Source organism: Saccopteryx leptura, chromosome 4 (assembly GCF_036850995.1).
Source record: "Saccopteryx leptura isolate mSacLep1 chromosome 4, mSacLep1_pri_phased_curated, whole genome shotgun sequence".
In the NCBI taxonomy this organism is placed as follows: domain Eukaryota; kingdom Metazoa; phylum Chordata; class Mammalia; order Chiroptera; family Emballonuridae; genus Saccopteryx; species Saccopteryx leptura.
The window spans coordinates 12,282,675-12,307,364 of NC_089506.1; the positions used below are offsets into that span (position 1 = coordinate 12,282,675).

At 47.3% G+C, this 24,690-nt stretch overlaps 1 protein-coding gene across 2 annotated transcripts; it reads left to right on the forward strand.

Annotated features, from left to right (window-relative positions):
* The first annotated feature begins 17,575 nt into the window (after window positions 1-17,575).
* Window positions 17,576-23,751, forward strand: CDKN2AIP (CDKN2A interacting protein). Of its 2 annotated transcripts, none has more exons than XM_066380137.1 (3): window positions 17,576-18,164; window positions 18,604-18,734; window positions 19,796-23,751. In XM_066380137.1, the coding sequence occupies exons 1-3, from the start codon at window positions 17,893-17,895 to the stop codon at window positions 21,142-21,144; spliced, it is 1,752 nt and encodes a 583-aa protein (XP_066236234.1). In that variant the 5' UTR covers window positions 17,576-17,892; the 3' UTR covers window positions 21,145-23,751. The 2 variants fall into 2 exon arrangements, with proteins under 2 accessions (XP_066236234.1, XP_066236235.1); XM_066380138.1 differs by having other exon boundaries at window positions 17,581-18,164; window positions 18,604-18,703; window positions 19,796-19,932.
* Window positions 23,752-24,690: the final 939 nt, after the last annotated feature.

Sequence of the window (24,690 nt, forward strand, 5' to 3'; positions counted from 1 at the left end):
CCTGGGGGTGGTAGGGAACATGGTACTTCCAGTCCACCCCCAGCTTTTGAGCCCATTGCCTCACCGTTGAACCAGTGAAGTGGGTACCATTGTCACTTTCAAGGACCAGCGGTCGCCCGTATGCAGCACTCAGGCGGTCCAGAGCCTGTATGACTGCCCTCTGGTCAGGGTTACGAGCGGGGTAAGCAGCAAGCAGCCCGGTGGCAGTATCTACACAAGTGACTGCATACTGGTACCCTTCTGACTTTGGTAAGGGTCCAATGATGTCTATCTGCCATCGTGTCAGTGGGACATGACCCCTCTGGATCTGTCCAGGTGACACCAGTGGTCTCCGAGGGTGTTCCTTGGAACATACTGCACATTGCTCACAGGCTGCAAGTACCTCTGCATAGGACACAGGCAAGTTCCAAGCCTTAACCGTAGCCCACATAGTTTTCTGTCCTGCATGGAGCAGGCGCTGGTGGAGCCACTGTGCCACATCACCTGCAGGTGCAGTCTCCAACCATCGCACCCTTGCCAACGTATCTGCCTCATCATTCCCAGGATGGGCTAGAGGGGCATGCCCTGTGACATGATATACTGTCACCTGCTTCTGGTGTCCTATTTCCCATAAATCCTGCCACATGGCCTGACCCCATAATGGACGATGCATTACCATCCACTGGTTAATGTGCCAAGTAGCAATCCAAAGGGTCAGTCCACGATAGACAGCCCAACTGTCAGTACAGATCACCAGAGGTGAAGGTTCATTATGGGCAACTAGCCAAACAGCTCTTAATTCTGCCCATTGGCTGCTTTGGCCTGTACCCGTGTCCATCCAAATAGTCTCAGTGGCTGGATGGAAGGCGATAGCCGTCCATTTGGCAGGTTGGCCCCTGCTGGAACCATCAGTATACCAGGCATCTTCGGGGATGGGCACCCGCCCCTCCTGGTAGGGACTGACCTCAGGTTCTGCCTCCTGAGCCCCAGTTGCACCTGACTCTAAAGTCGCATAGGTGACTGGACCCAAGACTTCCTGCAGTTCTGCCCTCAATGGGCTGGTGCTAAGAGCACAGCGTTGTTGCAGATAGGCACCCCACTTGGCCAGGGTAGACATTTGAGCCATACCACTACGTGGTTTAGTTGCCCAATCTCTCACCCATCCAGCTATAGGGTATGTTGTTTTGACTGTAACTGGTGTTGTGGTTGTAATACTCTCAGTTGCCAGGAGGGCAGCATACACAGCTGCCAGCTGCTTCTCTACTAATGAGTAACGAACTTCAGCACCTTTCCACAATTGGGACCAAAATCCAATAGGTTGCCGTAGGCGCTCTGTCTGCTGCCACAAGCCCCATCCAAACCCCTCCGAGGTTACATGAACATCCAGCTCACAGGGCCTGGCAGGATCAAACACATTCAAGGCCTGTGCCACCTTGACAGCTCTCTTAGCAGCTGCAAATGAACCTTGCGCCTGCTCAGTTCAATCCCAGCGAACCCCCTTTCGAATAAGGTTGTACAAGGGGCGTAGTAACTGAGCCAAATGCGGTATAAATGCTCGCCAATACCCCAACAAACCTAAGAATTCCTGTAACTGTTTTACCGTAGTGGGCACGGGGTAGGCTTGAATCTTATCTATAACTGCGTCAGGGATAACTTTTGTCTTACCTGACCAGACAACTCCCAAGAATTTAACAGATAACCCAGGTCCTTGTAATTTGTTCTCATTAACTGCCCAGCCACATGCTTTCAAATGGGATAGCAGGGTAGGGACTGCTTGCTCCAATTCTGAAAGAGAATCACTAGTTAGCATAATATCATCAATATAATGGTACATGCGGACTACCTCTGGCTGTTTCCATTTAGCCAGGTCAGCAGCCACCAGCCCATGGCACAAGGTGGGGCTATGCAAATAGCCCTGGGGTAACACTGTAAAGGTCCATTGTCTCCCTTCCCAACTGAAGGCAAATTGGTCTTGACTCTCTGCGGCTATATCAATAGAGAAAAAAGCATTGGCCAAGTCTGCCACAAAGTGGTATGTCCCCAACTCATGGCTTAGCCGATCCATCATGTTAGCTATCGAAGGAACAGCAGCGTGCAAAGGGGGAACAACTTTATTAAGTTCCCTGTAATCTATTGTCATTCTCCAGGTTCCATCTGCTTTGCGCACAGGCCATACTGGGGAGTTGTAAGGACTGTGTGCTGGCCGGATGATCCCCACCTTTTCTAGTTCAAGGATTGTCCCTGTGACTTCTTCATAACCACCTGGCAGGTGGTACTGCTTGGTGTTAGTCACACGCCGAGGGACGGGTAATTGCAAAGGGGAATGTGATGCGTGTCCCCGCAATACTGCCTTCACAACCCTGATCCGCAGCCGGAACTCCCCAGCTGTAGTTTCCAACCACAGTCCTTGCAAGACATCTACCCCCAAAATATATTCAGGAATAGGAGATACATACACCTTATATGGCTTAGGAGGCAGTCTCCCTATCCCCAATGGAATAGTTATTGGCTTCACTTGAACAGTTTGGCCCCCATAACCGTCAATGGCCACTGGGGTCCCAGCAAACCGCTCTGGGTTTCCATAGAGAAGGGAACATTCTGCACCTGTATCCACCAAGGCCAACACCTGTTGTACATTGGAAGGGGACCAGTGGATAGCCAGTTCCACATGTGGCCTCCGGTCCCCGCCCATCCCCGTTAGACGGGTCCCTCGGCCTTTTTCCTATTCAAACTGGTACAGTGGGTCTTGGGAGTTCCCCTCTCCCTCGGCCGTCTCTATCATATAATCTTGTAACCGAGCTGTGCGCGCACCAAACGTTTTATTGGTAGCTGCTGGGGCCTTTCGTCTCAGTGGCTGGAACTTCTGTTCTGGTTTAAGCTGCCGCCAAAGCTCCAAAAGAATTTTATTAGACTGGCCATCCAATTTCCCCTTATCTGCTCCAGCCGCAATCAAGTCTACCCACATCTGTGTTCGGGTAACCTTTACAGGCCCGTTTCCCTTGTTAGTTGGGGGGGAAACATAGGCAGCAGCCCTCACTGCTTTATGATCCCGAGCGGCCTCCAGCTCTCCCAAATCTGCTACCATCTGTGTAACTGCATTGATGGGCTGCCCCACATAGGGGCCCAAGATAGCCACAAGTGACCCAAAGAGGGCTGACGGGGCGCTAGCAAGGACAAATTCCCTCATTTTGGCCGTAAACACTTCCTCGTCTGGCCCACGAGATCCAGGGTTGAAAACAGCATTCTTCATACCTAGTTCTCGAAGGACCTTTACTAACTCACTGTAGCACTGCCACCGACTCATTGCCCCCAGCAGTTCTCCAGCATTCTGCCAGACCATACGAATGGCAGCCATCACCCATTCTAATAGGGTATGGTCTCCTGGGTTGCCATGGCAGTTCTGAAGACGCTGCCTCAAGGAAGAGTGTGTGGTAATGGCGGCCAATTTCTCCATCTCTGTTCCGGAGAGCATGATGCCATCCACCCCTATATCCCATAATCGTAGTAACCAGGCTACCAGGGATTCAGTAGGTTTCTGCCTAAATTGTGCCCCCAACTCCATCAGCTCTGCCTGGGTATAGGGCCGGACCACAGAGTGTTCCATTACCTGGGCTGGAGGCTGTGGCTGCCCCTGAGGGACTCTTTGTTGCTGGGTTTTTACCTTCTTGGCGACAACTGGTCGGGCTCTCAGTGTGCGTATGACAGCTTCAGCCTGAGCCTTCTCATCCTCAGAAGAGGAGTCGCAAGCGCCTGCTCCCGCTGACTCAAAGCCAATCCACCAGCACGGATGCTGCTGCTCCTTTGATGACCGTTTAGGCTCCTGTGGCTGCTGGCTTTTGGCCAGAAGCTGAGACTCGAGCTCTTGAATCCGCAGTTGTTTCTCCAACAACTGCCGGTGAACACGTTCAACTTCCAGGGTAAACTGCAACTCGCGAACCCGTAATTCCTTCTCCAGTGCTCGCTCCAATTCCAGCCTTTTCTGCCGTTCTATTTTCAATTCATACTGAAGCTTTTGACCTCGGGAAGTTTCCTCTTGAGTAAAAAACATGTAGCCCATGGCCCCTAAAAGGACAGCCATGGGGAGCCAGAGCAGCAACCAGTACTCTATCCCACCCATCAAGGGTGGTGGCTCCATACCAATCTCTGAATCCTGCCGGAAACTACGCCAGTTGTAAGGCCAGGAACCGCCATCGTGGCCATTCACATGCAGGTTCCCATTGGATTCAGGCAGACGATAAAGAAATGGCGGAGTCAGAGGACGGGGGGCCATCCTGTTTATTGGTGTCTCACCAAGACAGGCAAACCACAAAAGAAGACAAGGGAAAAGCAGAAAACCAGCTCTTCCCATGTAGGGCAAGGGATCAGGGAAGCCCCTGCAATTGTGATAGCAGGAACTGTGTGTCCAAGCTCCTGGTCTGTCCCACTTTATAGTGTAGAAAACCAAAATCCCTTAATCCAATATACAAACAAGGAAGTCTCCGATACAAAGTCACCCATCCAAGGCATAATTGGATTCCTCATGAGAGTGCACCACCCAGATAATACAATCATTCAAGGGTGTGGGGAAAAGCTTAGTCCCAAAACCAAACCCCAGGCTACAACGACCTGGCCTGCTTATAGCCTGTCCCCCACACCCAATATAAGTCACAAGCGAGCAAACATATATATCACATTTGCAAACTTATTTGACCAACAATCTGCTTCTCCATTCCTCCCCCTCTCCTTCCTCTCTCTCTCTTCCCCTCCCGCAGCCAAGGCTCCATTGGAGCAAAGTTGGCCCAGGCACTGAGGATGGCTCCATGGCCTCTGCCTCGGGTGCTAGAATGGCCCTGGTTGCAACAGAGCAACGCCCCAGATGGGCAGAGCATCGCGCCCTGGTGGGCATGCCGGGTGGATCCCGGTCGGGCGCATGCGGGAGTCTGTCTGACTGCCTCCCCATTTCCAACTTCAGAAAAATACAAAAAAAAAAAATTAAGTTAGCCTGGCCTGTGGTGCACAATGGATAGCGTCAACCTGGAACTCTGAGGTCACCAGTTTGAAACCCTGGGCCTGCCTGATCAAGCAAGGCACATACAACTGAAAGATATGTGAATTCCAAACTGCCCTCTTGACGTTCTGCTTATCTGTCAGACCTCACCCTTCCTGGACTTTCGCCCCTGACACAGAGGAATTCCAGGAAGCTAGTCAACCTGCCCCAAGAAGGAGCATTCCAGAAAGCTGAAATTCTAAAACTGTAAAAGGGAACATACCAGAACTTTTGCCTCAGTATCCCCTCAGGCTCTCCCAAACACTATATAATTCGCCCTTAGTCTGTAACTGGTGCTCTTCTCCCCCGGAGAAGTGCCTGGCAGGGTTCTTTTCTTCCTTTCAATAAAGCCTGTTACTCTGGTCTTTCGGACTCCCATGGATTCCAACAACAACAAGCAACCAATGAACAACTACAGTGAAGCAACTATGAGTTGATACTTTTTGTTGCATCCACCAGGTGCGAGAACAAACGTCGGAGACTTTCAGGAGTGTAGATGGTACTTTATTGGCCAGTTTAACCTGCGCAGGGGCAAACTCCCAAGATGTCCGGAGACACCATACTCACAAGGAGCTGCAAATGAGAGTCACGCCTGGTGCTTACAGCTAGGTCCTTATATATCCTAAGTGAGCAAGCATTAAACAGAAGCAGATGTGGCAGTTAGCTATTCGCTAGGGAGGTCACACACAGCATAGCAACAGGGGCCGGCATAGCAACAGGGGCTGGGTTTAGCTTAGTGGCGAATTTCAAACATAAACTTCTGATAAGGGTCTCTGACCTTCTTTGTTCTCAGCCTCACAGGGGCCCTATCAGCACTCTCTGTTCCTGCTCTTTCAATAGTTACACTCTGGCAGCCACCGCACAGCTCCCTGAATCTAACATTCCTCCATCTCTTTTGGGCATAAATCAAACCCTTGATTCTTCATCAGTGGGGAGACTGGTGTAAGGTTGGGACAGAACTATTAACTTTACTACCTCTACCCTCTCCTTTACGAATGCAAGGAGCTTGTTAAGGATTATTGGTCCAAAGGTAAGAGCCAATAAGAATAATAGAAGGGGTCCAGCAATTGCGGATATGAGGGTAGTTAACCAAGGAGAAGTCTTGAACATAGAGGCATACCAGCTAGGTTCCTATTCTTTAATCTGCTTGCAAGTATCTTGATATTCTCTCTAATTACTCTAGAGTGGTTAGTGTAAAAACCACATTCTTCCCTTAAGGCAGCGCACAGTCCTCCTTGCTCAAGGAGGAGGAGGTCTAGCCCTCTCCTATTCTGAAGGGCTACCTCGGCTAGGGAGTCTATTTGCTTCTCGAGGTATATTACCTGGTTTTGGAGAAGCGCAATATCTTTGGAGAATGTCTTGGATAGCTGTCTGAGGGTGAGTTCCCCTTGAATGAGGGATGCTGTCCCTACTGCTGCTGACCCTACAATTCCTATGGTAGCTATGATAGGGATAAGGAGTGGAGCTCGTTTTGCCCGCCTCGGGGGAGCAACAAGGAATTTGGGGGTTCCCTCATACAGATATACCTGTGGAGTAATATAAGCACTTATACAAAGTTCAGGATGAGTGGGGACTATACACTTGAAGATACCTTGAGTGCACACAAACCATAGCCTTCATTACTTTTGGGCCCTCTAGGGTGGCAGGTAGGGTTTCTTTGTTAAGGCAATAGTCACTGGAATTACCTAAGGTGAAATTTACCAGGAGGTAGCAGGTTCCTTTCCCAGGTGTTATTCTGTGCTATAACTGTGCTATCTGCTGTCCTGATTAAAACCTATTCCTGCAACTCTAGTCCCTTACTGGGTAAACAATAAAAAGTCATCAGTCCTAAGTGGAGGAGAAGGTGAGCTTTAGAGGCTCTCCAGGGGTCCGCTTGACTTGCTATCTCTGAGATCCTTCGTCGGGTGGTTGGGCTGGCTTCACGTGGGAGAGGTGGATCTAGTAGGGCTTTTCAGCTACCTTAATAGCTGTGGGTGTACTCAGGATCACCTGGAACGGTCCATTCCACCGCGGCTCAAGGTTGCCCCGTCTGTGGTTGAGAATCCACACCCACTGTCCAGGCTCCGGTGGCTCCGGTAGTCAGGAGCTGTGTTTCGCATTCAATTGGGCTGATCTCTGGAGGGCCTGCACCTCGCTTCTGATGTGCTGCAGGGCCTGCAAGGACTTGAGGAAATTATGATTAGAAGTCTCTAGTTCCCCTCTGGTCAATCGAGGTATAAGGGGCACAGGTTGCTCAAATAAGATTTCATAAGGGGTCCATTTATTGAGATAGGGGGTACATCTGGTTCTAAAAAGGGCAAAAAGGAGGAGCTCAACCCAGTTTTCGCCGGTCTCCCCTCTCAGCTTAATTATAGTTTCCTTCAGAGTCCTGTTCATTCTTTCTACCTGTCCTGAACTTTGGGGCCTATAAATGCAATGCAATTTCTAATTAATACCTAACTTAGTGGCTAATTCTTGGGATATCCTGGATATGAATGCAGGTCCATTGTCTGATCCTAGGGCTAGGGGAATGCCATATCTAGGTATGATTTCCCTTAATAAGACTTTGCAAACTGTGGAAGCAACCTCTCCTCGCGTGGGGAATGCTTCCACCTATCCTGAGAAGGTGTCTACTAATACTAATGGATACTTATAACCTGACTTCCCAGGGGTTATTTCTGTGAAATCTATTTCCCACAGTTCTCCCAGAGCTTTCCCCGATACCTCACAAAGGGGGGTAGCTTCTTATTCTGCGTATTTACTCTGGCACAGATGCTGCACCTCCAGACAATGGAGTGGACAATATCCCTGATGCTGGGCCCTACATAATACTTCCTGATAAGTTGTTCTAGCTTGTTTTGTCCTAGATGGGTACTAGTATGAATCTCCTACTATTTCTCTTACTATTCCCTGGGGTAAATAGAGCCAGGAGTCAGGAAGCTCTATTTATCCCTGCTGATTTTTCTTCCCTTTCAACTGTATCCCTTCCTGCTCTTCTTCTGGGGAATATCTAGGATCCGGAGGTAGCGTTGGCTTAGGCAGCAATGGCAGAAGGCTTTCTTGTGGCCCAGTGGCTGCCTCTCTTGCAGCTGAGTCTGCTAGGTTGTTACCCTTTACAATAGGAGAGTCCCCTCTCTGGTGTCCTTTGCAGTGAATGATGGCAACTTTGGTAGGTAGCCAAATGGCGTTTAGGAGGGCAAGAATTTCATTGTGATTTTTATTTATTTATTTTTATTTTTTTTTTTTTTTCCTTTTTCTGAAGCTGGAAACAGGGAGAGACAGTCAGACAGACTCCCGCATGCGCCCGACCGGGATCCACCCGGCACACCCACCAGGGGGCAATGCTCTGCCCACCAGGGGGCGATGCTCTGCCCATCCTGGGCGTCGCCATGTTGTGACCAGAGCCACTCTAGCGCCTGAGGCAGAGGCCACAGAGCCACCCCCAGCGCCCGGGCCATCTTTGCTCCAATGGAGCCTTGGCTGCGGGAGGGGAAGAGAGAGACAGAGAGGAAAGCGCGGCGGAGGGGTGGAGAAGCAAATGGGCGCTTCTCCTGTGTGCCCTGGCCGGGAATCGAACCTGGGCCCTCCACACGCTAGGCCGACGCTCTACCGCTGAGCCAACCGGCCAGGGCTCATTGCGATTTTTAATGTCTTTCCCCCCTGCTGTCAGTAAGCCTCTCTCCTTGTATGTGGCTCTATGGACATGGGCAGTGGCGAATGCATACTGGCTGTCAGTATAGATGTTGGCAACTTTTCCCTCTGCTATCTGTAAGGCTCAGGTTAGTTCTTTTAGCTCCGCCCTTTGTGCAGATGTTCCTGCGGGCAGTGCTTTCTGCCACTGGACCTTATTTTCCATGGTCACTGCTGCCCCTGCATATCGCTGTCTATCCTTAATAAAACTGCTCCCGTCAGTAAAGAAGGTCAGGTCTGCCCTCCCGTATGCTTGATCCCTTAAGTCCGGGCGGGAGCCAGTCACTGTGTCAAGGATTTGTTTGCAACTGTGGACCAAAGTGGAGTCCGGTATTGGCAACAGGGTCGCTGGGTCCAGGGCATTAGTTTTGAGGAACTGAACAGATGGAGGGTTCAGTAACTGAGCCTGATACTGTGTTAGCCGCGCATTAGATAGCCACCTGTCAGGAGGTACTCGCAGCACTTGCTCTACGTAGTGTTCCCCAATGACTTTGATGTCCTGCCCTAAAGTCAATTTACTAGCCTCCTTGACTAGTATGGAGGTGGCAGCAAGCGCCCTCAGACATGTTGGCCATCCCGAGGCTACAGGATCAAGTTTCTTAGACAGATAGGCGACAAGCCTCTTCTACGGCCCAAGTTCCTGGCTCAGTACCCCTAAAGCTACCCCTCCCTTTTCTGCTATAAATAGCTGAAAGGGTTTGGCCAGATCTGGCAGGGCCAAAGCTGGGGCAGCTACTAGGGCTACTAGCACTTGGAACTCTTGCTTCTTCTTATCTTTTCATGTGAACTGCTCTTCCTTACCCCTGGTTAGTTCGTGCAGGGGTTTAGCTAGTTCTGCAAAGCCTAATATCCACAGTCGGCAGTATCCTACCACACCCAGGAATTCTCGTACCTGTCTCTTGTTAGTAGGCTCGGGGATCTGCAAGACCGTCTGAATTCGCTGGCTGGACAATGTCCTTTGCCCTCCCTGTAAGTTATACCCCAAATAACTTACAGTTTACATCACAATCTGGGCCTTCTTGGCGGAGTCTTGATACCCCATTCGCCCGAGATCTTGTAGCAGGTCCGAGATAGCTTCCTCACACTCTCCTTCGTCCTTGGCAGCTATGAGGATGTCATCCACATACTGGAGCAGTATGATCAACGGATGGGAGGAGCAGAAAGCCTGCAGATCTTTGCTGAGGGCTTCATTAAAAATGGTGGAGGAATTCTTAAACCCTTGTGGTAGTCTGGTCCAAGTGAACTGCCCCACTAGTCTATTATCTGGGTCATTCCATTCAAAGGCAAAGATCTCTTGGCTCTGAGGCGCCAGGGGAATACAAAAGAAGGCATCCTTCAAATCCAGGACAGAATAATAGGTATGGGTTGGGGGCAATGAGCTCAGTAAGGTATACGGGTTGGGCACTGTGGATGAATAGTCTCTACCTGCGCATTCACCTCCCACAAGTCCTGGACTGGACGATAGTCTTGGCTCCCCGGTTTCTGGACGGGAAGCAGTGGGGTGTTCCAGGCCGATTGGCACATTCGAAGGATGCCTGCCTCCAGCAGGCGTTGCAAGTGCCGGGTGATTCCCTGTCTAGCTCGGGCTGGGACCGGGTATTGCCTGATCCTAACCGGTCTAGCAGTGCCAAGCAGTTGCACCAGGACAGGTGGTTGGTGAGCGGCCAAACCTGGGGGATTGGTTTCTGCTTTAACCTCAGTTACCCGGGCACGCAGGGCGTCTGGAACTCCTTCTTTGGCCTTCTAGGACGGTGGCAAGTAAGTGTTCTTCAGACAGTGGGACAGTTACTTCCATGCTGACCTCTGCCTCTTTGTTCCCCATAGGGCTTTCCTCCCGTTGGAAGGTTATGGTGGCCTGAAGTTCCTGCAATAAGTCCCTTCCAAGCAGTGGGTAAGGGCAGTCTGGAATGACTAGGAAAGAGTGGGTGATGGTGCCTCGACCTAAGTCAGTAATTCTTGCGGTGCCCCATGGGTAGGCTTCTGCTTTGCCCATTGCCCCTTTTATCTTAGTAGTTGCCTTCTGCATCTGGCCCTGTGGTTTCTTTAGGACTGAGTAGGTGGCTCCCGTGTCGACTAGGAAGTCTATTGGTTTTCCTTCGACTGTTCCTCTGTCCCCCTGTTCCTTTGGGGGGAGATTTCTGAGCAGCAATTAGGATCCTGGCTACCTCCTTTGCTCTGCCAACCTCCGGATCATCCCTATTGACATATACCTTCTGGGCTATCTCTAATAGCTTACTCCTATTCTCTCCCTTGAACCCCTTAATCTTCTGAAGCCTTTTTCTTATATCAGAAGCGGCTTGAGTCACAAAGGCTATATTTACTAGTCTCCTGTTCTCTTCTGCCTCAGGATCTAGAGGGGTATATACTCTATATGCCTCTCTGAGTCTCTCTAAGAAAGCTGCCTTGAACCCCCTCAACAGAGCCCGGTGATACTGGAGGAGAGCGTCCCTTCCCCCAGCGGTATTAGGGTCCCAGGTAGGAGGTTGAGAAAGGAGAACATCTTCTACTTCCCTTCTTCCCTCCCGAGTTTCCCTTTCTTCTCCTAATACCGCCTTAGCAGCTTCTCTCATTATTCCGTCCCTTTCTTCAGAAGTAAAGAGGATTTGTAAAATCTGCTGACAATCGCCCCATGTGGGCTGATGGGTCCTAAAAATGGTCTCAAGGAGAGATATTAGTTCCTGAGATTTCTCAGAAAATGGGGGATTCTGATGTTTCTAATTGTATAAATCACTAGTGGAAAAAGGCACATAGATGAGGCGAGGAGGTGCCCGTGGGCCAGCATCTGGTGCCGGCAGCACCTCCCAGAAAGGCAAAATGGCTGTGCCTTCCGGAGAAGGAGGCAAAATGGCTGCGCTTCCCAGGGAAGGTCAAAAGTACCCTCTGTGGGCCATCCCACATTAAATGTAGGCCATTCCAGCTGGCTCAAGGTCCGGAGGAAACCTGGACTCGGCTGTGGACCTCCGTATCCCTGAGCCCTCTTCTGGAAATCAGAAAAATTCTTCAACAGGCACTCGAGCAGGGATCCCGGCACAGACTCCTGTTGTCCCATCCTAGATAACTCAGGAATAATGAGAAAGGGTAGGATACAGGCAACACACACTATCAACACAAGGAACACACTTGTCTCTCTCACACTCAACTCAGTCATTCGAGCTCAGACAAAACGCAGCTCAGCACGGTGCAAAAAGGATTCCTAATGTGACCAGTCACTCCTAAAGTTAACAAATCCAAATATCCAAATTTCAGAGAGCGGCGTCCCGCTTCTGAAAGCCCTGGGTAGGTTACCGGCAGCGTCCCACCTACTACCTCAGGATTGTGTGCTCCGGAGCCCAAAAGCCAAACCAAATGAGGATCCTCAGTGAATACTTACTCAGCTCGAGCTGTCCCTCCGGTCTCCGACCCAAAACTCCGCCAAGGGAGAATCCCGGGCGAGTCCCCAAAAATGTTGCATCCACTGGGTGCGAGAACAAATGTCGGAGACTTTCAGGAGTGTAGATGGTACTTTATTGGCCAGTTTAACCTGTGCAGGGGCGAACTCTCAAGATGTCCGGAGACACCGTACTCACAAGGAGCTGCAAACGAGAGTCATGCCTGGCACTTACAGCTAGGTCCTTATATATCCTAAGTGAGCAAGCATAGATGTGGCAGTTTAGCTATTCGCTAGGGAGGTCGCACGCAGCATAGCAACAGGGGCCGGCATAGCAACAGGGGCTGGGTTTAGCTTAGTGGCGAATTTCAAACATAAACTTCTGATAAGGGTCTCTGACCTTCTTTGTTCTCAGCCTCACAGGGGCCCTATCAGCACTCTCTGTTCCTGCTCCTTCAATAGTTATATTCTGGCAGCCACAGCACTTCAGCACTCCCTGTTCCTGCTCCTTCAATAGTTACACTCTGGGCCTGACCTGTGGTGGCGCAGTGGATAAAGCGTCAACCTGGAAATGCTGAGGTCGCCGGTTCGAAACCCTGGGCTTGCCTGGTCAAGGCACATATGGGAGTTGATGCTTTCAGCTCCTCCCCCCTTCTCTCTCTCTGTCTCTCTCTATCCCTCTCTCTCTCCTCCTTAAAAAAAATGAGTAAATAAAAAATAAATAAAAAAATTAGTTATCAAAAAAAAAAAAGTTACACTCTGGCAGCCACTGCACATCTCCCTGAATCTAACACTTCTCACTCTCTCCATAAAATCAATAAAATCTTTTAAATAAAATAAAATTAGTTTCTAGTATTAGTAACTGAGAGGGCTTTGATAGATTTGGCTAAAGATGCTCCCTTCCCCCGATTTTCTCAGGGGAGTCCAGACATGGCTCTTCTATAAGCATCTGGCTAGTATTTGAGATGTAAGGCTTCCTGTGGTCACTACCTTTTGCAAGATGCAGCAGAATGTAGAAGGCAAAAGAGGTCAAGTTGCTGCCAACCAGCCGGCTAGTAATTATCCAGATCCTGAGTAAGAACAGTGCAGAATAAAGAAATAAACTCAAGAGAAAAGGATGGGATCGAGAGGCCTCTTTGCAATGCCAACATAGCTTGCAAGAGCGAAAGCAAAGCCCCCAGTCTGCTATATTATATAGTGCAGAGCATAAGCAACTAAGGAAGTCTCTGATACAAAGTTATACATCTCCAAAGCAACCCAAGAATTCTAAGTGCAGAAAACCCTCCATCCTGCATAACTGAAATCAACCAACATCAGAACAAAGGGAGAGAGGAAGAGCATGTCAATTGCTTCTAGCAAATTAATCAAGCAAGTGAAGTGGGGGGCTGGGATGAGTGCAAATGCTAAGCTCTGTAGCCAATGTGAAGGTGTGGGGGAAGAATTTAGCCTTTGGCTAAACCCTAACTGCGAAGGCTTTGCCAGCTTGCAGTCTCCCACGCCAAGTCTTGACTTTTACAGGTCATAGGTCCACGGAAGGTACAGAAGAAAAGACAAAGAACCAAGCTACCTAGGTCTTACCCAGAAAACAAATTCTCCCAAGCAAAGGGGAGGGGAGGGCACCAAGACAATTAGACTGTTGGTGTGCTTCCCCGTGAACTATCCCATGTCTGCCACACTTACCCACAAGCCCGAACTTCAGAGGGAGGGGGAACAAAGGGAAGGAGAGGTGGGGAAGGATGACGAAAACCCCGGTGGGCTTGAGGGATCCTTGATGGAGGTGTGGCCCATGCAGCATTCCCAGCAGCACCCGTGGAAGCCGCGGATCGTCCAGAGCACACCTCTTCTTAGCGAGATGGAAAGTAGATGCAGAATGCCTGCAGGATGTGTCCAGGCGAGTGGACCTGAGAGAACGTCAGAGGGCACCGGTGTTCCCCAGCATGGCACACAAACAGCGGCATGTTCACCTGTGCCCGAGGGAGGCACGAGGACAGCAAAGAGAGTCCTCTGACCTAAAGAGGCCCTGCCACAGGGATGAGGATGAAGCAGTGGCCTACGTGGACCTGCAGGAACCAACAACTGATAGGAAAGATGGATCTTTCAAGGGCTGCCTGGGAACCCCTCACCTCGACCCCCCAGCTCCAGCCCCTGTGCCTCAGGAAGCTCCCTGGAAAGGAACCTGAAAACCTGACTGGACTGCAATTACACACAAACCCCCCTTGTGGAATGCCACCTTAAAACAGAAAATGGATTCAATTATAGAAAAATATTTACATCTCTGCACACCTTAAGTTTGTAGGCTGAGATTTGTACCTGCTAAATGCAATTCATTTGCAAAGACATTATTTTTTTTAATTTTTATTGAGTTTACTGGGGTGACATTGGTTAATGAAATTATACAGGTTTCAGAAGCACAATTCTACTGTTAGATTCAGGGAGTCCTGATATTCCGGGGCTGCCAAGAGTGTAACTATTGAAGGAACAGGGAGTGCTGATATGGCCCCTGTGAGGCTGAGAACAAAGAAGGTCAGAGACCCTTATCAGAAGTTTATGTTTGAAATTCGCCACTAAACTAAAACCGGCCCCTGTTGCTATGCCAGCCCCTGTTGCTATGCTGCGTGCGACTTCCCTAGCCAATAGCTAAACTGCCACATCTGCTTCTGTTTAATGCTTGCTCACTTAGGATATATAAGGACCTGGCAGTAAGTGCCAGGCGCGGCTTCCCTTTGCAGCTCCTCGTGAGCACGGTGTCTCCGGACATCTTGGGAGTTCGCCCCTGCACAGGTTAAACTGGCCAATAAAGTACCATCTACACTCCTGAAAGTCTCCGACGTTTGTTCTCGCACCCGGTGGATGCAACACTACAATATGCAAATATGTTATTCGTACAAACAAAAAACTAAGTATTACAACTGCATCACATTCTGAAATAAAACCTAAAACATGTTTCTAAAATTTATTTCTTGAATGTAAGCTATGTCCCAGGCACTGACGTATTCTCTTTAATACATGGTCTCTTTTTTTTCCTTGATAGTTCTTTGGTGTATCTTCATTTTACAATTAAGAAAATAAAGTTAGAGAAGTTAAATAATTTGCCAAGGCCATAATGGTAGTATAAAATGGAGCCAGAATTCAAACCCAGAAATTTCTGATCCTAAATCAATATTAGTAACTAAGGTAAGCAACATCCTGCCCTCTCATTTGCCTTCCCAGGGCTCTCCAAGAACGTTTCTTTCTGCTTCCTATGCTGCCCATAGTTTCAAGGCAATTGTTACCCAGCCCAAAGTTTGTGTACCCAATACTCTGAAGGCCAAAATTCAAAACAGCAGATGTTGGAGTAAGGAAAGGTTTATTGATTGAGAAGGCATCAACCCAGATGTTGACAGGCTGAAAGGTGCCTGAAATCTATCTTGCTCACTGGACTAGGTTAAGGGTTTTTAAGGGATTGGGAGAATAGATATGCAGAAGTGCTGGTGGGCAAGTTTTGACTGAAGTCACTAGGAACTTGCCCATTTACGGTAAAAGGGTATCAACACTGGATCTCTGGGCAATGGACTCTGTGTCTGAAGGTTATGTCCTGGTCCTTTGGCTGTGAGTGTGTGTGTGTGTGTGTGTGTGTGTGTGTGTGTGTGTGTAGCCTGTTAAGTGTGCAATAGCATGTCTAAGAAAACAATGAACATGCCTTAATTCAAAAAAATACTTTATTGCTAAAAAATGCTACCCATCATCTGAGCCTTCAGTGAGTTGTAATCTTTCTGGTGGTGGAGCATCTTACCTCAAAGCTTACGAAAATGTAGCATCAGTCAATAAAGTGAAATGCCATTACATCAGCCTGCCTGGACAGTGAAGTCATACCTGACATTCCTTTACATGCTGATTTTAAAAACTACTCCCCATGAAAGATAACTTCATACTCTTATAGCAGAAAAAAATGCATTAACATTAATTAATGCTAAGGCTTAATGTAAAACAAAATGGTCCAGGCAGAGCCAACATTCACCACCACCACCACCACCACCACCATCACTACCACCCCACGCCCCATTGATTTTCCTAAGTTACCATCTCATCTTTTCTCTGTGAATCCCTCCAGACCAGAAAGGAATTTAGAAATGTGTCCCCTTACAGCGAGAAGACCATGAAAAAATAATAAATGCTATTCTTCTCAACTCTGTCATCCATCGTCTATGCTTTGAATCTTAATATGTAAAATCAACTTTATAGGACTCGAAAGAAGCTGTTATCTTTTCTATCAAGCACCTGGTTCTTTCAAATAATAACTCCGGCTTTCAGACCATATTGCTATTATTATAACTTCAAAAAATAATTTTGAAATTCAGACTAATTGCTCTCGCTTCCCAGCAATGAAACGAAGCCCATAGGCAGAAGGCGACAGGGCAATTCAATTGAGAAAATTCTTGGTTTAAAATGCACAAGGATCACCTAGGTATGTAATCAGATTCTTTTACTTGCTGTCTCTTCCTCGCCAAAGAATTTGTGAAAGTAAAGACCATAAAAGTTTCCAGTGCTCTAAATTGCTGGATTTCTGTATCCTTTCAACCCCCTCCAAAGTTTCACAATTTTTCCTCAAAAGAAGAGCAAAGCTAGAAGCAAAACTCCAAATTACAAAATTTTTTTTGCGCCTGTTTTTATGCAGTTTCGTTTGGCATGGTAGCAAAGTGGGCAATATTATTTTCACATAATGGCTGTTTTGATTGTTCCAGCATGGATACAGGGCGGGGCAAAAGCAGGTTGACAATTGTTGAGTACTGAAACCCAGTTTCTTCTTGTATATATTCTTACTGTACAACTTTCCATACGAACAACTGTAAATCTACTTTTGCCCCACTCTGTATAAATTACATGGCTTTTTATTGTTAACTTTATCTAAGTGACAGGGTTTTTTTCTTGATTATTCTGATTCAAGCATTTTAATATCAAAATCCACATTTAGTAAAAGGAAAATTTTCATTTCGCAATGTACCACTATATCACCTACTTTAGCTTATTATTAATCTTAAATTATGCATATACCTGAAATTGGAAACAAAAACCAAGCCGGCCGTAAATGTTATTAAGTGGGAACATTCTAAAATGGAAAAACAGACAAGAAAAATAATAGCTCTGAGAAGGAAACGTCAGGGGCAGCGGAGATAAAGAGGCACTTTTCCACGCCATTTAATCGTTAAATTTTACTAGCTTTGTTACTACTATTCATTTTGCGCCGCCACCCGGACGTCCTCAGACTGCTTCGCTGGACTCCATTCAAAACAGTGCTCGAAGCTGTTTCCGACACAATCGAAAGACGGAGAAGAGCTTTTATTTCGGCACGGCCGAAGACGCGCCGCGGCGGCAAAGGAGGACCCTCCCGGGCCGGGTGGGCGGCGGCGCAGCACGTAGCGTCACAAAGCCAAGCCCGAACGCCCGGGTCCGCGCCGAGGTCCACAGCGCCCGGGGACGCACCTGCGGCCCGCCCTCGCGGGGCGGGTGGCACAAGCACCGCCCCCTCTCCCGCCCGGCCCCTCCCCCGGCGAGCGCGCCGCCCCGCCCCGCGCCGCCGGTTGGGGCCGCAGCGTCGCGGCAGCCTGCGTGCCGCAAAGCGTTCTGGGAGGGCCGCGCCGGAAAAACGCAGGGGCCACGGCGGCGGTGAGGTTATAAAAGGGAAGGAGCCGGCGGCGGGCGGAAGTGGGCGGTTCAGCTGTTCCGGGCGCTGTTGTTTGGCGTCTGGACCTCCCGAGGGGCGTTCTGCGGTGAGCAGCCGGTGCGGGCCGTACTGACAGGGCTGCTGGCCGGCGCGCCCGCCTCTTCCCTGGTGCACCGTCCGCTCGCGGCCTCCGCGACCTGCAGGCCCAACATGGCGCAGGAGGTGTCGGAGTACTTGAGCCAGAACCCGCGGGTGGCCGTCTGGGTGGAGGCGCTGCGCTGCGACGGCGAGACTGACAAACACTGGCGCCACCGCCGGGAGTTTCTGCTCCGCAATGCCGGGGACCTGGCCCCCACGGGCGCCGCCGCCTCCACTGACACGGAGGAGGCCGCGGACGCCGAGGGCGGGGCCCGCAGCCGGCAGCTGCAGCAGCTCGTCTCTTTCTCCATGGCCTGGGCCAACCACGTCTTCCTCGGGTGCCGGTGAGTGGGGACGCCCGGCGGCGGCGGCTCTGCGGGCTTTGTCTCCAGCTCCTGGATCGCGGCCCGGAGCGTCGGCGGGGAGGGGAGGTCGGGGCGCGCGGGAAGCCGCGGGGAGGGGAGGTCGGGGCGCGCGGGAAGCCGCGGGCTGGCGGCCCTCCGGGGCGAGAAGACGGCTCTGCCGGAAGCCGACGGGAGGGGCTGTCTGGGGGTGTTCGTCCCCGTTGGGTGAAGTTGTCGGCCGACTGTGCTCTTTCGGGTGGACACTGAGTTCAAAGTAGAGAGGGGACCCCGCCTCCCGGACCCTGGTGGAGACACTGTCTTGGTTACAATCAGGAAATGCCGTTCCTGTGGCCCGTTCACACGCCAGAAGTAGTAGCTTATCAAAAACACTTTTTAAAGGGGGCTTTTTCTTTTCTTTTTCTTTTTTTCTCTTTTTCAGGTACCCTCAAAAAGTTATGGATAAAATACTTAGTATGGCTGAAGGCATCAAAGTGACAGATGCTCCAATCCATACCACGAGAGACGAACTGGTTGCCAAGGTGAAGAAAAGAGGGATATCAAGTAGCAATGGTTAGCAGATCATAGATGTGAACATACATAGGAGTTTAGAACCTAAGTTTGATATATAGGAATTATTGTTTTGGTTTTTTTAACAAACTGAAATTTATATAATGTTAAGATGAAATGTTAAATGTAAATCATGTGTCTGTTTTAGGTTTTGAATTTAATAGTCTTCTTTAACCACTTTAGATTTTGAAGTGGCAAATGTCTGTGCTGTTGATATTTAATATTAGAAATTAACCCTTTGAGTAATACAAACGTCCGTGTACGACCTCGTGCCTCCTGACCATCCAGAGTGCGATCCGATCGTCCATGTGTAAGGCAACATTAAAAAAAAGCAAATGTATGTTCTTGTTTCCATAAATTGGTTATCAAACAAACATGATTTGTAAGTTAATGAAACTGGAACTGGAACTAATTTCACCTTTTGGAAAAAAAACTCACTCCTGAGGGTCACTGAGCATTAAAAAAACTCACTGTAAGAGTTAATGATGTTATTTAGTGCTGTTTTAAGAAATTAATGAAGCCCTGGACGGTTGGCTCAGCGGTAGAGCTTCGGCCTAGGTGCAGAGGACCCGGGTTCAATTCCCGGCCAGGGCACACAGGAGAGGCGTCCATTTGCTTCTCCACCCCTCCGCCACGCCTTCCTCTCTCTCTCTCTCTCTTCCCCTCCCACAGCCAAGGCTCCATTGGAGCAAAGATGGCCCGGGCGCTGGGGATGGCTCTGTGGCCTCTGCCCCAGGAGCTAGAGTGGCTCTGGTCGCAACATGGCGACGCCCAGGATGGGCAGAGCATCGCCCCCTGGTGGGCAGAGCGTAGCCCCTGGTGGGCGTGCCAGGTGGATCCCGGTCGGGCGCATGCGGGAGTCTGTCTGACTGTCTCTCCCCGTTTCCATCTTCAGAAAAATGCAAAAAAAAAAAAAAAAAAATTAATGAAATTATTCCAAGTGTCTTAAACTACTGGTCCTGAAATGTTTTTGCGTTGTGCCTTTATTTTAATGACTGTCTCATAAATTTTAGCTGATGTGTATGCGGTAGACTTAGCCACGTGTCTGTTTTTCTTCTTTTTAGAAGGGGTAGAAGAGCCACTGAAAAAACGACTTACAGAAGGAAAAAACAATTCTGCAGTTGAGCAAGATCATGCAAAAATTTCTGCCAAAACAGAACGTGCATCAGCTCAGCAGGAAAACAGCTCAGCGTGTTCGGGGTCATCCAGCAAAGCCGAGGGTAGCGGAAGCTCTACTCGGAGCTCTGGCACCTCGAATCAGAGTAGCTCTGCAAGTGACGGAGATCGGCCTGCTTCCAGCCAGAGCAGTGGCAGCGCTTCCTCTCAGGTAACCACGGCAGGGTCTGGAAAAGCTTCTGAATCGGAAGCCCCAGAGAAACACGGTTCGGCCTCGTTTGTGTCTTCATTGTTGAAAGCCAGTGTGAATAGTCATGTGACCCAGTCCACAGAGTCCAGTCAACAAAGTGGATCACCTAAAAAGAGTGCTGTGGAAGGTTCTTCAGTCTCAGCTTCACCGAGCACGGCAGAGGTTGAGCTGCCCTTGTTGGGCTCCTCAGGAAGCTTAGAAATAGAGTTGCCACTGTTGTCTTCCAAACCTAGTTCAGAGACAGCTTCAAGTGGGTTAACTACCAAAACCAGTTCAGAGGCCAGTGTTTCCTCATCAGTTCCCCCAAACAGCTCCTCATCGGGCACGTCCTCAGTAACTCCCAAGAGCAGCGCATCAGCGAATGCATCCATGCTGACTTCCAAAAGCTCTTCGCAGGTAGCTGCAGCACTGTTAGCTTCCAAGAGTGGCCCGCAGACCAGTGGGTCTCTAGTTTCAAAGAGCACTTCCTTAGCAAGTGTGTCCCAGCTGGCTTCTAAGAGTAGTTCTCAGACTAGCACCTCCCAGTTGCCTTCTAAGAGTGCTTCCCAGTCAAGTGAAAGTTCTGTCAGGTTCTCCTGTTGCAAGTTAACCAATGAAGATGTGAAACAGAAGCAACCCTTTTTTAATAGACTGTATAAAACGGTGGCGTGGAAGTTGGTGGCTGTTGGTGGCTTTAGTCCCAATGTGAATCATGGAGAGCTCCTAAACGCAGCCGTCGAGGCTCTGAAAGCAACACTGGATGTGTTTTTTGTCCCCCTAAAAGAACTGGCAGATCTGCCTCAAAATAAGAGCTCTCAAGAAAGTATTGTCTGTGAATTGAGATGCAAGTCTGTGTATTTGGGCACTGGCTGTGGAAAAAGCAAAGAAAATGCAAAAGCAGTTGCATCAAGAGAAGCACTGAAGGTATTTCTCAAGAAAAAGGTGGTGGTAAAAATATGTAAAAGGAAATACAGAGGCAGTGAAATAGAAGACCTAGTGCTCCTTGATGAAGAATCAAGGCCTGTAAACTTACCTCCAGCATTAAAACATCCTCAAGAGTTACTATAATATGTGCAAAATATCTCTGCATACAGTATCTGGTACTGGAAGAGACAAACTGGCTTACTTTTGTATAATGTAAACACAGGCTTTCACAAATTTTGTATTGCTTTTTTCCAATTTTGCAGAAAATTTACATTCTAGTTCACACAGTAGAAACTGTAAATAACTTATGAATGACAGTGCACATTAAGATATGCATTAACAGCACACCAGTATGCTGTTTTATTTGCTGAAGAAAATACTGTCTTCTATTTTTAATGATACATTAGGTACGATATGTAGTTCTGTAGAGTCTTAAAACTTTTGTACTACCTTTGATTTGGTGAAAATGTATTAGGTTGTCTACCATGCTTTTTTTTTCCTAGTGGAATAAACCTCCCACATCAAGAAGATGGGACCATAGTATTTGAATGTCTAAAAGTCTGAAGTTTAAGGTTTTAAGAATGTTGCCCATAATGTTGATTGTATCTATTAATAAAAGAAAAAGTAGTTGCCTCAGACTATTTTTATGAGAAGTTGTAAGCATTTTTTAGGTATCAAGTACTTAAGGTTATTTTATTCTGAAGTTGTTTAAAATTCACCATGATTTTGACCACTGCAGATTCTTTTAAGTGGGTTAATAATTTATGTTTTGAGGTAAAATACAATTTACACTCTTTCTGAAAAGACATAAATGTGGGTTTCTATATGAAGCATATTTTGTGACTACTGCTATTAACAGATTGATTTGTTTAGATATTAAATGCTTTAAGCTATTTTACCTTTTCAAGAAGTTGTGTTTCTTTTCCCCCTTAAGTCAGAACCAGTTCCTTGCAAACAAGCTTCCTGCTACTAATCATCATAGATTACAACCAAGTAACTTCATAGCTGATATGCAGCTTCATAAATAGAGAAGAGACAGTTTGGAAATCTGGAACTGGATAGTAGATGCTTTTGTTTACAGATCTTAAAAGAATACTGGGTAGAGAGTAGTGCTCAGCTCTTTAATGAGCTAGTTCAAATGATTTACATTTGTTGGGAATGAAATGGAATCTTGTTTTTCTGGTATTTTTGTTTGTTTTTAGGATTTTATTCTGTTTAGATAGGGGGGAGAGAGAGAAAGAGAAGGGGGGAGGAGCAGGAAGCATCAACTCTCTCATATGGCCTTGACCAGGCAAGCCCAGGGTTTTGAACCAGTGACCTCAACGTTCCAGGTCAATGCTATATCCACTGCACCACCACAGGTCAGGCTGTTTTTTTGTTATTCTAATTGTATTACTCTATTGTGGTATATTCTTCCATATGTTCCATTTTTCTTTAAACTGGCCCGAGATGTTTCATTACCTTTGCAGCTTTTTGTCTGGCTTTTGAGGTGCTGCACGTTGAGCAGTAATGATAGTGGTCAAAGAAAAATCAAGAAATGACCTTTCTCACACCAGTTGAATTAGAATAAGAAAACTGAACATAAGTAGCATAACTCAAGTACGTTGACGTTATTTCTTATTTTATATTCTAGAAATAATAGTCAAGGATATGTTATATACTTGAAATATTCATCAATTGTTTTTAATTCACCAGATAACTTAAAAATGATTGACTTGAGAATGTTAAATTGGATATATGTTATGTCCATATTCTGTAAACTGATGAGAAGCAATAGCATGAATGTATGAAAGCACTTTTACCTCTTAAGTCTTGGAATGTGTAGTTTGTGGGACATGATTATCAGAAAAGAACCAAGTATTACAAAGAATAAAGTTCAATAATGTATCTAATTAGGTAGTTTGGTAATTTCCTAAATTGGCTTGTTTCAAGTTAATATAAAGGTTATTGGTAATATCTTAAATTCTAGTAATCTTTTGATATGGTAGACTTAGAGGAAGCTGCTTAGTGTAAAAGCAAGTATTGCTTAATTTGTAAACATTTAATTGCTATAAACATTAAAAGCTTATAAAATGCTCAATCAAATTTTAAAGAATTCATGATTTAAGGAAATACGTATTTACAATTCTGCAAGAGAGTATAGTGCAAAAGAAAACAGGCTTTGGTGTTTTATTCTTGAGAACCTAGGATCCTGGATTTTAACCTTTGAACGTCATCTGTAAAGTTGGACTAATACCTGCCTCAGAGAGCTTTGAAGATTAAACAAGATATGCACTTAAAGTGCCCACTATAGTGCAGTGTATCCTAGTTTATTAACAACTGATTATACCTGTGTTCTGACTTCCTCAAAGCCTTATGAGGAGCTATTCTCATTTGGCCCATTGTTCAGATTAGGAAACCCAGGTAATTTAATCAAAGGTCAATTCAAGCTCCTGTCTGATTCCAGAGCCTAAGCTTTTATGATTTTGTATTGCTTAGCTTTCTCACTTCTCCAAATGCTAAAATTTCTGAAAATCCCCTTCAAGCTGGTTTTCAAATAGTTTGTTAGTGACCACATCATCTTCAAAGCCTCATTCCCTTGAAATGAGTCACAATAGCTCTTCTGTTTGTTGATGCTTCTCTGTAGTACTTGTTTGTCTTAAATATTCTCAACTAGGGAATTATCCCTTTATGGGTGCAGTTGAAGTTTGTTTACAAATCAAGTTTAGTGAATAAGATAGATTACTAAGGTGGGAAACTGAATTATAAAGTGAGATGATGTCCTGAGACTGATTTTTCTTGACAGTGCAAAAATCAGGATTTTTTTTTAATAGTGAAGTTAGAAAGTTAACTTTGAAGAATAGTAATGGTGTTGTGAGTTTTTAACCAATATTCTTCAAGTCTGCTAGTGCTGCCTGTTGACTGGGATAGTTTTCATAAAGATACATAGTTCTGAAACTTTTGATGTGTATCATCAAAAGCCTGCCTGCTTCTAAATTATATATGAAAGGGCTGTTACCTCTTGCTATTTAGATTCCTGAGTAATGGCAGTGAGAAAAGGTAACCCAAAGCAAGCATCAACTGGGAACCAGGTCAGTCCCATAATTGCATTATTGTAGTTTACTTAGTAGGCTTGGTCCTCAAAAATTGTGCTCAAGGTTTATGTTGACTCACTTTCTAGATAAGCATTGGCCAATCTATGGCTATTGATTCTAGCATGACTTCAAAATTTTCTGTGGTCAGTGAATTAAAGTTCTTTGCAGCTTTCTACCAATTAAAAATAGTTAAGTACAGGAGTTGTCAAGCTATTTTCCCACTACCCTTTTGCCAGAAAAATAGGAATTTCACATTTCCCAGCCTCCCTGAACACAGTTTTTAGTTGCTGTCCCAGCTAGAGCCGTTCCCTTTCACTTCTTGTTACCTGCCTTAACCTCCACTTTCCTGGTTCCTTTTTGTTTTTTTTTTAAAAACTATTGCCTGACCAGGTGGTGGCACAGTGGACAGAGGGTCGGACTAGGACACGGAGGAACCAGGTTCGAGACAAGGTCATCAGCTTGAGCGCGGGCTCATCTGGTTTGAGCAAAGCTCACCAGCTTGAGCCCAAGGTTGCTGGCTTGAGTGTGGGGTCACTCGGTCTGCTGTAGCCCCCTGGTCAGGGCACGTATGAGAAAGCAATCAATGAACAACTAAGGTGCTGCAACAAAGAATTGA

Excerpts from the sequence above, each read along its gene's own strand:
- CDKN2AIP (XM_066380137.1), top strand. The coding sequence starts at position 17,893 with ATGGCGCAGGAGGTGTCGGAGTACTTGAGCCAGAACCCGCGGGTGGCC. Across the intron at positions 18,165-18,603 it reads CACGTCTTCCTCGGGTGCCG|GTACCCTCAAAAAGTTATGG; the intron begins GTGAGTGGGGAC and ends TCTCTTTTTCAG. Across the intron at positions 18,735-19,795 it reads AGGGATATCAAGTAGCAATG|AAGGGGTAGAAGAGCCACTG; the intron begins GTTAGCAGATCA and ends TCTTCTTTTTAG.